The sequence below is a fragment of the Protopterus annectens genome, chromosome 4.part0 (assembly GCF_019279795.1).
Source record: "Protopterus annectens isolate FY-2018-M chromosome 4.part0, PAN1.0, whole genome shotgun sequence".
NCBI lineage: Eukaryota > Metazoa > Chordata > Ceratodontiformes > Protopteridae > Protopterus > Protopterus annectens.
The window spans coordinates 1,622,640,913-1,622,655,916 of record NC_056733.1 but is presented as its reverse complement, the minus strand read 5'-3'; the positions used below and the strand labels follow the sequence as shown (position 1 = coordinate 1,622,655,916).

The window sequence follows — 15,004 nt, the reverse complement described above, 5'->3', positions numbered from 1 at the left end:
GTTTGATTAGTTGATCAGAATCATTTAACATGCACAAGGAAGTCCTCAAATGCTCAGCCAAGTCTGTAAGGTGCAGCTTGCCCTAGTTGCTGTCTTCATCACTAGGATGTAGGCTGCTATTTTTCTACCCTAAGTCTTTTGGCTATTCTTGCTGATGGTACCTCCAACCCTGATGAGCTAAACAGGTTTAGCCTTGTATACAAACAGTTTGTACAAGCAGCACTCTTAAACCATGAGTCATTTTCTCAGCGTTATTGCAGTATAGTATCAGATTTAGTGCAGTTTGGTACAAAACCATTTACAAATATGGGAGCTTGTGGTGTTTATTATATGAATTTACACTTAACCAATGTAGAGATTTTTTGACTCACCTGAAATGCTTTTGTGGAGCACTGTAGTTAAAAAGATCTTTCTTAACTGGGTTGGTGAAAATGTGGTACAATTTATAAGTCATAAGACACAAGAGTAGGAAGGTTAAACAATAATCATTTCCAGCTACTGCTATGAAAAGAGGATCCAGTATCAGAATCCAAAGGTCAAACAATAACTGAAGCCAATGACTAATCTCTTCTAAATTCTATTGAAATGAAAAACATTTATTTTTTGATGGTCATATTTGCACTTATCTTTTAAATTCTCCACCTAGAAAAACTGTTAAACTGTATTTAGGCAGAACGAAAAAAGTATGTTTTACAACATTGATCTCCTCAAATGTTTTTTATTTGTTGAACATCAAAGTCAGAAGTCATCCATCCATCCACAAGCCCTTTTTCCCATTTTTGCACATGGGGTGGGGGTGTCACTTCAACAGTGATGATTATCTGGAGCCAAGGTGCACACTGATGGGTGGATAGCTTTCCCATGTTGGTTCTTAAACACCACACATTCGCATGCACACTCACAACTAGGGCCAATTCAGAGTGTCCAATCCACCTACTGCATGTCTTTGGAATGTGGGAGGAAACCGGAGTGACTGGAGGGAACCCATGCAAACACAGGGAAGACATGCAGACTCTGCACAGAAGGCACTTCAGCAGAGAATCGAACCAAGGAAACAGTTGCTGTGAGGTGATAATGCTATCTACTGTGCCACTGTGCCAACATTAGGGATATAAGTATTATGTGGCTGTGTTTAAATGTTAACTGTTGCACGCACACTCACATACATACACATACAACATGCATATGTATATGTAGAGATTTCTTTTTCTAGTATGTACTAGGGATTTATTATGATGTTACATATTCTATTCTATTCTGATTATTTTTTGTTTCCTTTACAGTGTATCCAGAAGATCCTGTATACTGGCCACCTCAACAAAACACATCTCATGTTCAGGAATTCCAGGTCTTTGATACCACAGAAGAGGTGCGTCCTCTTTCATGTCAGATTTCACCCCCTAGGGACAGAGAACCTGGGCCTTTTGGTGGTTTTCCCTTCCCTCTCCACAACTCAAGCAAACGGGCTCCTATTCCTCCTTGCTATAGCAACCAGAATCTTGAGGACTTCCTGGTCCCCAATGGACCCAACTTTCAGTCTTCACATTGCCAGAAGGAGTATACAGCAATCAGCTACTACCCAGATGAACGACTAGAAGGTGGTGGGACAGGTTATCTTGTAGAGGCTGGTCAAAAAAAGGTTAATGTCCGGCTCAGTATGGCTCATCCTTCTTATGCAGAGCATGGGACCTCCCCAAGAGTAGTAACACGTATAAATTCCCAATGCACCTATGATGGATCAGATATGGTGGAGAGTGACTATGGGAGCTGTGAGGAGGTCATGTTCTAATTCGCAGTGACTTTGTTTCAGTTTATAAGTTGTCAGGGAACTTTACTTTCTAGACCACAGTGGACATGGTTTCAGTAGCATGAGCAAGTACCATGCTTGGTCTTAGTCTGTCAAATGAATGCTGAAATCTAACTGACATCTAACAAGTATCAGACTAAAAGTAAATGTCTTTGTGTATCAACTTTAAAGGCATTGGAGTAGCTCTGATTTATGGCATGTACTTTCACCTGAAACCACTGGAGCAAACTTCAAATTAGATGGAGTGGAATACGAACTGAAATGTTATGCAGAACATTATTCCTTAATTATTGGTACAGCTTCATTTACATGGAATTGCCTATGTCATGTGGTGTAATAATCATTTGTCTTCTTTCTCTGCTGCTGGACAGCTGTTCGTTCCTAGTATATGTTCCTGGTGTTGTACACCTAAGTGGGGTAGTGATGCAGATCTGTCCCTGCAAAGATTTCTGATAAAAAGAAAAACATGTAGAAAACTAAAAAAAACAATGCTTCTATTAAAAAGATGAACTTTTTGTATATGCATTTTCACCTGTTTATAAAGTCATGCCGTTTTCTTTACAGTGAGTGGATCCAATGCAGTCTGCAGGTTTGATACTGATGAAGTTTGAATTTAAAAGGAAGAAGAAGGCGGTAGAGATGTGGCAATCAGAGAGTCAAGCACAGAAAAGGATAAAACATTTAGCTATGGTCTTTGGTACAACATAGTTACAACCCATTTAAGCAATGTCTGCTGACTGCAACTGGCTTGCACTGATTTACTGAATACTGAAATACTGGCAGTAAGCTTAAATGATATTATGTGGATCCACATCAGACAGTCAGTTGCCGTCCTTAAGCTACATATGCATTTTCTCTATTTCTGCTAATTTAATACCTACGTAATTACCAGAGCAGCTTGAAGGGGAGTCATAAACAGGAATTAATTGCAATGCACTTGACTTCCTGCTGCAGATTAGATGTTATCTGCAGCAAACAAATGACTGATTGATTAACTTTCAGTTTTAAAAGAATTATTCTTTACTGATTGATTAACTTTCAGTTTTAAAAGAAATATTCTTAAGTGGGCAATTCTTGCATTCTTTCTTTTTACTTCTTCAGTGTTTGTGTGCGTGCAAAGAATGGCCGACATGCAAAGACCTAGTCATGTATATTGTGCAATTTTATATATGAGTGGTGTGTATTTACATGCAAGAATGTGGGTGGGATGGGGCTGATGAAAACTGTTTTAACATTGGTACCAATGTCCAGTGCCACAACATATGTAGCCATAAAAGATATATCTGCTCTTACATTGTTTCATGGGTAAGGAATTAATAAGCATAGAACGTCACAATCACAAAAGTGTCATTTTTTTCTCTGCTTCAAACCCAAAAATGTATACAGTGATGCGATGCAGTTCAGCTCCCTTTTTTTCTGCTAGCTATTGAAAATAATGAATGGGTAGAATGAACATTCGCCTTTTTATATTTGTAGGTATACCACAGTATAAGTCCAAATGATTCCCAAAAAAGTTTAGAGGAGAACCCGAAACCAGTACTATATGCATAATGCTAGCTTCTGAACACTTGTGCATTTATTACCATGTTTTTTGTTACTAGTGAAGATTTTTAAGTGTTTAGTTTTCTATAACTTTGTGATTTTATACCAACAGTGGACGCTTCATAATAAGGTGGGATGACCGTGACCATATTCTTGTACGTGGTAACAACAAGGCAAATGTTACATGTTTTGTTGTAATTACTATGAGATCAGTTGCACTAATGTATATGTATATGTGGATAGGTGGGTGGGGGGGTGAAGGAGGCAGTGGGACTGTTGTACAAACGTTCATGTTACCTTTTATTTCATCCAAAGTCATATTAATGAGGATTCTGCCAACTTTATTACTTTTTTATGATTTAAATTTTGACCCTATTACATGGCTTTCAGAAAAAGTGGAAATGTTTTAATAAAATTGGCATTCCCTTCTCTAACAGTTCTCCAATCAGGTATAAGCATGCCAGAAGCTTGAGTAAAACAGAATGAGAAGCATTTTCGTTTTTCCTAGCACTGTTTTATGTATAAAGTATTTCATATATAACTTGCAGATGGGTAGGAAAAGGATCATAGCAGTATTTTTGTAAAAAAATAGTCTAATAAACTTGAAAAAAAAAAACAGATGGTAAAAAAACATCATAAGATGTCAGAATGTAATGGACCTATATCAGCTTTTGTAGAAGATAAATACTGCAATATAGATGGTAAGAAAACTATAAGTAAACTAGAAAAGAAAAAAAAAAATAATGCACGCTTTCAGTTTTATTGCCCACTACAACATATGTGTTTCATTTGGATGTGTGCTTTCAGACTTTTTGTACTTGTAATGTGCTTCAGACATGTTCAAAAATAACAGGATTTTCTCCTGACACAGTTCAAGTCTAATTAAAATTTCAGAGAGTTTACGTATGTTTCCACGTTCCACGTTTTATGATAGGTATAATCAAGTGCGTTGTATTGTTTACTTTTTTCATTACTGTCCTCGGTATCAACATATTCTTATGCTGAAGATGTGTTGTCAGATATATTTAATATGGGCTTCCCATGTTTAAATAGTGTTTCTCTGTGAGAGTTTTATCTTTTTTTTAATTTTAAATGCAATAAAATACTTTTTTTTTTATTTTAAGAGCCTACTGTTGCCTTTTTTAGAGGAACTGGGGGTTGTGACCATATCACACACACAAATACACAATGGGCACTGGTGGGGGGGGGGTCATTAACCATAACACACACATATCCAAAAAAGGAACATGCACTACAAATAGGTTAGCTACATTCATACAATGAACATCATTGTTATTTATTTTGTTTAGATTTCTTAAAAAAAAATTAGCCAGCTGTTCTGCCTCACGTCTGTAATACAATGACACATATGAAACAATCATTTGCTAACAGCAAATGCTTCCTTACAGTGTAATACAGACCTTAAGGTAATACAAATATGCAGTGATATATTTTGGTGATCCGTTACTTAGTAGTACACTGATGTCATATGTCATTCCATGAAATGTGAATTAATGATGCAAGGCACTTTACTGCCCAGCACCATGTTTCATAGATTAGAAATGCCTAGTATCAGGACAGAATGCTTTGTTACTCATGCCTACCATGTTATGGTACCATTTTGCCTATTGCATTGCCACTAATGTAGTACAAACTGTTAATCTGAAAACCGGATTCTGACTTGCGGCTTTTTTGTATTATTCCTGTGCAGGTATGGTCTAAGTCATTATGTCTCAGTACATCTCCTTGCATGTTGCATTATTAAACTTTCATGTTTTCATATATTAATGGAACAGGACAAAATTATTTAAGATACTGGAGAAAACTGTAGTAAATGAGTTAGGTGACTCGAAACAAGTTGACTGTGAATAATCTATGAAAATGGTTTACATATGGAGTACATAAGGGTATGAGAAAAGCACTCAGAAAAAAGGAAAGAAGGTAAAAATGTGCTTGCACAGAAGCATAAAACTAACAGTAAGTTTTAAACATGAAGGATAGTGTGGGCAGAGAAGAAAAGGGAAGGAAAAATATAAAATGTGTCACAGAAAGACAACAAAAAGACAAGCTCAGCAAAGGCACGAGATGAAGTAAGACTAGCAGAAGGAGTCACGAGAGGGAATAAAGACCTTTTAAATGCATTCCCGAAAAGAAATGTAATTAAGGATGGAATGAAAGTCGTACAGGCAATAAAGCAAAAATGTTACTGTGACCCTTGGGAAGTTATTGAGGTTTAGTAAGGAGTGCAGTAGATGAATGTTAACATAGAAAGCAAATGACATCATGACAGAAAGCAAGTAGTCAATGTGTAAGGAAAGGTTAAGGCACAGGGACCGAATGGGACTGTTTTATAAGTTCCAAAGAACTTAGCCAAAGTAATAGCATAACCACTGAGTGACATGTTCTGCAAATCAATGGCAAAGTAGAAGGCAATGAACAGAGGATAACCTATACAACGTACCATTGCATAAATGTAGATGTAAGCAAAATCCAAGGAATTGTATGTTAATTTAACAGAGATGGAAAGAAAGGTAATAGAGGCAATTCTTAGATGATAGCAGTTGTTATATGCTTAGCACATCTGAACTTTGCTATAAATGTACAGAACATTCACCGTGATAATTTCACTGACAGCACCGTTGCAATAAGGTTTCTTTTACTAAGGTAACTCTTCTTACATTTTTATGAAATCCAGTTGTTTTTGTTAATGAGGAAAATGCCATTTTCCAGGGGACAATACCATATAACACAACTACTTTAGTATGTACTTAGAATAACATGAGACATAGTACTTTGAGCTATATAAGAATAAATTTGTGTTGTAAAATCTAACTGCTCAACTGAAGCACGGCCAAAGAGTGCATACTTGTAGTGCTGATGGTGTCAATAGCATAGGAATTGTCAGTTTTAAATTTACTTCTATCAGGTGACCTGGGTGCATTACACATGACTACACAAGTCCTTCACATGACAAAATGACAAGTGTTGTCCTTAATTGTAGACATTTGTTCCAGGCAGGTCCAGACTACTTCCTGCATTCCAGAAGCCTCAACTCACAAGCGTAGTAGAACAGGTCAAACTCTGCTAAAGTTTGACATGATGCCACAAAAGTAGAATTAGCCGGGGCTGGGTGGCTCTACACTTTCTCTTTTCTGTTGGTACATGATTTTTGCAGGTAAGCATTTTTTCAGTTCAACAGATGGAATTTTTTCATGCAGTAAAACAGACTATGTTTATACTTGTGTTCTTACACATCCGCACCAACTATAAACACTGGAATAGAAGAGAAGAAGCTAAGGGCCTCTACTCGCACAACATAAGTTACGTAGCGTTGTGGTTTTGAGGAAGTTTCCCTACCTTCTTTCTGTGTTCTGTGTGTCTTTTGTACTCCATGTGCAGTCATAACAAACTGTTTAACCCAATTAATATGCAAATAAGCGTTCTTTTTTCCTCATTACAGACAACAGCTAAAATAATACACATGCTCACAGCTTAACCCTTTTCTACAATAGTCTGTTACACTGAGTTGTATATTAGAAAATCTAAGACTTATTCCTTTAATGCCCTTGAATCTGTTTTTAATTCACTGTGGTTTAAAGTTTGGAAATGTGTTTTTCAAGACTCGGTCCATTTTATCGGATTTGCTTTTCATGGTGGGGTTTTTGCTATTTTAAGACAGTAAAATGCTCAAGGTGTGATACTCATAATATGCAACTTCCACTACACTGCAGAGTACATGTCTGACATGCTTTGGGGTTATTTTTAGTAGTGTTCTTTATAGTGTCTTAAGATGCAAGGCTTGCAAATAATCCGTAACAACATTTATTGACATGCATCTGGGATGTGTGATTTAGATCTTTCTCTGAGGTTTGCCAGCTTATGGATTATTTGTAATATATATAGTGAAAACAAAGGTTTCCCTCATGATGCCCCATAAGAAAGCAAATGTGTTAAATTGACATTGATGAGTTACTTGTCACTGTTCAATAGTAGATAAAAATATCAGCTTTGTATATCAACTGGAGTCATTTCTCTACCAATAAATGATATTTTGTTAGAAAGCTTGCCTTGGTTGAAAAAATGCCTCATGTATTTCCATTATTTTCAATTATTTCTATTTTATTTATATTTTGTGTTTGCGTGCACAAACACACACACACACACATTTTTTTTGTATCATTCTATATACTTTGTCACAGATAGTAGCCTATGTACAAACTAATGATGCCCATACCTCTCAACCTCTTAGAGTCAAAGACATAAATAAAAGTGGGCAAAGGCGCAAAATAGAGACAATTTTTAAATATCGCTCTTACAAACTTAGAAAGTTGACAGAATAACAGGTTTTTCATTAGCATGAATTTTCTGAAGAGTAAGAAGTCTGAAACTCAAATGTCTGTCATTATTTTCCAACTTCAATCTTTAATGATTTGCCACCAACTTGGCAAAAAACTACAATTTTTATGAAAAACGGACCAAAAAATATGAGGCAAAAATCTGGACATTATACAAATATCTGTACAGTTGAGAGATATGAGATGCCTTTTTGCTTATTCCCCCTTCTTTATAATGCAGACATAGCTGAGAACCTGCAGAGGGACCACCCACTGTTTATAATTCACTGCTCACATGACACTAGTGCCACTTCAGTCTTGTGGCAGTGGTGGTATATTTCAGAGGGACCTGGTAAAGGTAGTCTCATACAAGCAACAATCCTACTGTGCCTAACAAAGTAGCCATCAGTCTGGGCCAGAAGTTGATTTCAACCAGTTCATTTTAAGCTGTTAGAACCCAATTAACTACTCAGTGATCATTTGGAGGAAAAAATACATCCAAAGAGACACCAGAGACAGAACTATATAAACAAAGTTTTATTCAGTACTCCAAGAAACAATTTGTTAGCACATTTGGCTTTACTGATTCAAATAAAGCAAACAGTACCTTAGTTACATCTCATAATAGTGCTTAGTCTTCATAGGCCCTCTCTGTCTTGAAAGCAAAAGTCTAAGGCTACAGGATGGGTTCCTATCAGTTCGTCGAACTTCAGCAGTTCGAACACCATAAGTTCGAACTGTGAAGTTCGAAAACTGATTATCGCGAAGTCGCGGAACACCAAATTCTTTCCCAGGGAAAGAATTCGGTGGGCCGGTCTGTGGCTTCGCTATTTTCAGCACTGTGGTGGAAAGTTACAGGTCGGGTTCAGGTAAGTGTGCAATTGTGCAGACGTTAGGGTTAGGGCACGGGTTAGGGCGCGGGTGAGGTGGGTGTGCGATAGTGACAGACAATAGGGTTATGGCGGGATAGGTGAGTTAGGGTTAGGGCATGGGTCAGGTGAGTGTGCGATAGTGACGGACCTTAGGGTTAGGGTTTGGGTTAAGGTAAGTGGCTAGATAGTAGTGTATGTACAGTTTAGTGTAGGGTTAAATGTAGGATTTTAAGTGTATGTGTGTGGATTGCTGTTTTTTTGTTGTGCTTGTGTTGTGTGTGTGTTTCTTGAAACAGCGATTTTTTTCCCTGGGAAAAAAAATCACTGTTCTAAACCTTTGATGGTTTTGCACTTCGAGGTTAAAAGTTCGAACATATGGTGTTTGAACTTCTGCCATTTCGTCGAAGTGATATAGACCCTACAGGACTACTGACATGAGTAACTACCGACCTCTTAAGCTTACTAGTCTTGTCTGTAAAGCCATGGAGTTCATTATCACTGACCTCATAAACCAGGACATTAGAAGTTTGATTAAGGTTGACCCACAACAATTTGGATTCAGTAAAGGTAGGTCATGTCTGCTAAGTCTTGTATGCATCCTTGAAAAGATCCTGCAGTCAGTGGACAATGGTCACACATACCATATAATTTGGAACTCCCTACCAAATGAGGTAAAGAGCAACCTCACATTAGAAAATTTTAAAAAGTCATTAAAAGAAAGACTTTTTAAGGAAGCCAAATGTGCTTGCTTTCATCATAGTCTAAAAGATAAGAGTTTTGAACTAAGATGTTAAGCTAACTCTCCTAGCATATAATATGTTTGTGTGTCTTTATTGCATGGATGTTTATGAAGTATTTAGCATGCTTATATATTTTATCATAGCAAATGTCTTGTACATCTGTACATTTTACATTATTTTTCTTGTAGGTAGCATATTGACTGAGTATAATATGCAAACCTATAAGTACTAACATCCGTTACACTTAATGCTTGAATATTTCCACAGAAGTTGGTTGTGTATTGACTCTACTTACACAATTACCTGTGTTCTTTCTTTTTTTTTCTGTACCTGATTCAGGGCTAAAAAGGTTCGGCAGACCAGCCCACTTACCCAGTAAATGAAATGAAAAATAAAATCTGTAAGTGGGATTGCTAATAAGATAATGGCTTTAAATATTAATCCATTTGCTTTTACTGTATTTGTGCTTCTTCCTACTTTATTTTAGTTTTTTGTTGCACATTCTTAAAGTGTTCAGCTGCACTTATCCTGCCACATTTATTACTGCTTGTTATTAGCCTGACTACACTGTAACTGTTATTCTAAGCCTCTTAGTTCTGATTTAAGCACTTGGGTTCCAAACTGGTTATCTTACATAAAGGTTTGTGGTGTACACTCGTGTGGCAGGACAGGTAGCTTGCACCCTTCTGAGTTGGGAACTACTGGTTGTAGGCTTATTGCATCTGTTATTTTAAAAGGGTTTTAGTTCCGTTTTAAGCACTTGGACACCAAACCAGTTATTTTACATTAAGAAGGTTTGTGATGTGCACTCTTGTGGGAGAAAAGGGTAGCCTCCATTCCTTTGAGCTGGGAATTTCTGGTGAAGGCTTTATTGTGTCTGTTATTCTAACTGTCTTTGTTTTGGTTTAAGTATTTGGGCTCCCAAGACAGTTATTTTACATTAGAAAGATCTGTGATCTACAATCTTGTGGCAGAAGATAGCCTACTCCTGATTTCTCACAGTGTTAAGTTTCCCTTAAAATACCCTTACTGTCTAGAAAGAATGTTTTAACTACCAGACAATCTAGATTGCACATAGCTAAGTTTGCTCATCAGGTTTCTTGTCTTATTGACCTATTCACTCACTCCTCCCTAGTAGATCAGTAGCTAAAGATATGCACTTCTTGACACTCTCATTGGCCAGTCTGGTTGAGATGAGTATTCTGAGGCCTTGTAGCAATTGCCTCATGCACACTGACAACCCCCTTATTCTTTATAAAATATCTAAGGTATGTGAGAGGTGTAAATACAATTTAATGCTGGAGGCAAAACTCTCTCATGCAACCAAAACTAATCCTGTAGAGGTTGTCAGTGACACTTGCACCATGCCTACTGCACAAGGTAAAGACCCTACACACAAAACTACTTATGCTGATGCACTTACAGGCAACCTTTCCAAAACACTGAGACCTACTGCACAGTACAATCAAAAAAAGGGTCCTCAGCCATCACATAAGCACTCCATTAAAACATCACCCACAGCTACATATAGTAATACTGTATCCAGTGCCTGTACTGTTAAGCCCTTAAGGCAAACCAGTGCACAGCCAAATTTCCTGGTGATTTGTGATTCTGCAGTGAGGTTCACCAATATCCACCACACCAGAATGAGTAAGGATAGAGTCACAGTTAGCTGTTTTTCCAGGACTATGACCCCATCAAGTTACATGGGCACTCAGGCCATTGAAGCACAAGTACCAGTTTGACTCTGTTGTAGTCCATATGGGTGGTAATGACCTGAGACATATCCTCCCTTGACTAAGTGAAGCAAGACATGATCAAGCTTGGTGATTATGTGTCTCAGATAGGTATGAGCCTAGCACTGAGCAGCATACTACCTTCTCCAAAGATGATGCCATGTTACCAATATAAAATAATTGATTTTAACAATCAGCTTAGCTTCTGGTGTCAACCTAAGGGGCACAATATTTGACGGCCTGGGAGAACATGGTTGACAGACCACATTGCTTTGCCAGCGATCATCATCTTTTTTCGGCTGTTCCCGTTAGGGGTCGCCACAGCAGATCATCTGTTTCCATTTCTTCCTGTCCTCTGCATCATGCTCTTTCACACCAACCGCCTGCATGTCCTCTCTCACCACATCCATAAACCTTATCTTAGGCCTTCCTCTTTTCCTCTTACCTGGCAGCTCCATCCTTAGCATCCATTTCCCAATACACCCAGCATCCCTCCTCAGCACATGTCCAAACCAACGCAATCTCGCCTCTCTTGCTTTGTCTCCAAACTGTCCAACCTGAGCTGATCCTCTTATATACTGATTCCTACTGCTTTGCCAGCAATGGTCTGCACTTATCTACTCTAGGTTTTTAGATATTGGCAAATACCTTTTAAATCCCCACAGTGCCTTTTTTAGGCAAGGCCAAACTAATAACCCTCCAGTCTTAACTGAATCTATGAAGGAATACCTGAAGGTGCTACTGCTCAATGCTAGAAGTCTTAACAAGAAACTGCATTCTCTGCAAGTCTTCTTCTACCTGGAGAGTATAGACATATGTGCAGTGGCAAAGACATGGTTTAAAGTTGCAGAGAGTACCCCAGCAATGCAAGAGTATAATGCCCTTCACACCTTTAAACCAGCTACTGCACAGGAGGGAACTAAAGGTGAAGGAGTCTCAGTCTATATTAAAAACAACCTCACATCCAGACTAGTTAAAGTGAATGACCCACTGGAACTCATACACGTACAACTCATCATAAACAGGGTCGTGTACTATAATCTTGATGTCTTTAGATCCCCCTCCATGTTCCAGGAAACCCATTCAACCTTTCTCAATATACTAGAGTCCCTCACCATTCAACCCAATATGATATTCATGGGGGATCTCAACTACTCTATAGAATGGGAATCCTTCACCACTTCTAATGCACAAGCCCAGCAAATCCTACTCTTTGTTAATACCAACATCCTGGAACAGTTAGTCCATTCTCCTGCCAGGGGTACAAACAACCTTGACAATGTACTCAAGAATATGGTGGGGCTGATGTTTCTCACCCAATGTAATGTCTTCGCTAATTATATCTGACCATAAGACAGTATTTCTTGAAATAAAAATGAAATCTGGGGATCCTGCAAAACCAAAAACCTTTAGAAACTAGTCCACGATTAACTTCTCTCTCTACTAAGCAACACCTTGACTAAATTTCAAGCACCTGCAAACCCAATAAATACCATAGCATATGTTGAGCTATTTACAAAATCTCTATACAATCATATTGATAGCTTTGTAGAACAAGCTGTACGCCCTTGTATTAAAAATAAGACAAACTCAAAAGACAAGCCATCCTGGTGGAATCACAATGTCAATCTGTTTTACAACAAAAGATAAAAACCTTGGCCAAGTTTAGGAGGAACAAAACCATTCAAACTAAAAGCCCACTGACCAATCTAAACAGGCAGCTATGATGGTTAATTCATACTTCAAAGACTAAATTTGAAGGAAAAAAATAGCTTCTCAGGCAAAGGACAACCACAAAGCTCTCTACAGTTATGTCAGTAACCTCAGGGGAAATACACAACAATGTGCAGAACTTATTGTAAATGGCACCACCTACACTGAACCAGAGGCCACTGCCAACCTTTTGGCTGACAGAGAAGTTATATAAATAGAAACCTGAAGATGTTCTTCGTGTTTCACTGTTGCAGTCATCACCTGTGGGTTATCCATACTGTGGTACCCCCTCGGTCGGCCCAAATACCGGAGTCAATGTTTTTCTGAGTTGGCTGCTGTTGCTTGCTGGCTGACTTCAGCTTGTCAATGCTATAAAGGAAGGCAGCCGACACCATTACATCAGTCTTTCTTGCCGTGGAGCCCATAGCAGAAGCAGTTTGCAAGTGTGCCAGTCGGTTGCTACCAGAGGTTGAATTGCAGCTGAAAATGTCTAAAGCTAAGTACCCCATTGGGGATCCTTTTTTCTTGCACTAACCGATGTCTGAAAAAGTTAACAACTGTCTCGCCTGTGGAAAGCAAATACCACACCGAGACTTCCATTCATACTGCGTCACTTGTTTAGGCCCAGACCACGATGTCCCCCGTTGCCGGATCTGTGCCCTCTTTAACGTGAGAACCATTCATCATAGTCTTTTTGTAGCCAGGTATTTTTGTTTTCTGTCTTCGAATTCCAAAATGCCATCAGTCAGCCAACAAACCATAGACTTTCTGAAAAAACATAAGGATAAAGATAGAGACAGACCACACAAGGCTAAGCTTTCTGACGACTCTACCGCTAAGCAGGTCATCAGTTCTCCAGAATTCAGTGAGGGGCCTTCACAGCCCCTGATGTCTGATTCAATACTTTTGCAGGCCTCTACTAAGACCCTTTTGGAGTCTGGTATACAGCAGAAATCTTTGTCTTCCAAGCCTTTGGTTGTCTCTGCCTTGGTTGGGTCTGGAGCCGCGACACAGGCACCGGCTTCCAAGGAGGTTTTTTACACAACCGAATCTAGACAAAAAATGACTAGTCTTCTCCTCAGACTACCATTTTGCTCAGACCGATGGATACTCTTAGGCCAAGAGGCAATGCCACTCCTAGGAAAAATACCTCTAGCCACCATTTTACTCCTGATCCACCACTCCAAGCTCAAATGCTTAAAATGGCAGAGGAACGTATCACCTTTATCAGGGGTAGTCAGGCCGCACCTTCTAAAAGGAGAAGGAACTCTTCCCCTGAAATACTGACAGAACAGCATTCTGACGAGTCTGATTATTCAGATTTGGAAGAGGAACAACAACCTCTTGCTGCTTATGATGATTTAGATGCTGAGGAATTGATCCCTTCTGCCTCCCCACCAGAAGACCTTTCTTTTGGGGAAACCCTTCACACCCTCAGGGAACATTTCCACTGGGAACCACAAGACTTCTCTCAGTCTGAGTTTCTACACCTGCCCCAGCACAAATCCTTGGCCATCCCCCTTGTCTTAGAGGTGGGTGATGATGTCTTCCACGAATCCAGCTTAAATCCTGATGCCCTCCCACCTGCTCCCAGAAAACCTGACAGGTATTACAGGGTACAGGATTCTCACAAATACCTGTACAGAAATTCTGCTGCAGGCCCTGAGGTCATCTGCAAAGAATCCTACTCCTTCTGACAAGGATTCCAGAGCTCTGGATAAATGGGGTAAAAAAGTGTACACCTCTGCAACCTTAGCTATCAGAGCACTTAACAGCCAGTTCCATATGTTAAAATATCAACAACACACTTCAGAACTATTAAAATAAAAGATTTCAACCTTTCCTGACTGTGCCAATTCTAAAGAGTTAGCAGATTTACTACACTCTACTTGTCAAGTGGCTGAACACTCTTTGCACTGCGGAAATGATGCTCTAGAAGTCTCAAGCAGGGCAGCAGTATCATAATCTGTCATTAGAAGAAATGCATGGTTGAAGGAACAACCTCTCCCTGATCAAGTCAAATCTAAATTACTTGATGCACCCTTCAATAAGGACCACTTGTTTGGAGTAAAAGCAGAAGAGGTGCTTAAAAAGATGGAAGACAAAGCAAAAGCTATGCAAACAGTAAAATACTTCCTTCAGGTAAAATCTCCTTGGTTCAGCAGGAATTTTCCCTCAAAACACTGGTCCTTTCCTACACCTAGCAGACAGGGGCAAGGAAAGCACCGCAGGGACAGACCACCCAGATTCCTATCCCAGG

At 38.9% G+C, this 15,004-nt stretch overlaps 1 protein-coding gene across 1 annotated transcript in view; it reads left to right on the top strand.

Moving 5' to 3' along the window:
- The window catches only part of FAT2 (FAT atypical cadherin 2), a 1,015,713-nt gene extending 1,011,241 nt beyond the window's left edge, over positions 1–4,472 (top strand). The window contains exon 25 of the mRNA XM_044069413.1: positions 1,284–4,472. Coding sequence (XP_043925348.1) covers positions 1,284–1,789 — 506 coding nt within the window. The 3' untranslated portion in view covers positions 1,790–4,472. The remainder of the gene's footprint in view (positions 1–1,283) is intronic.
- The last annotated feature ends 10,532 nt before the right edge of the window (positions 4,473–15,004 follow it).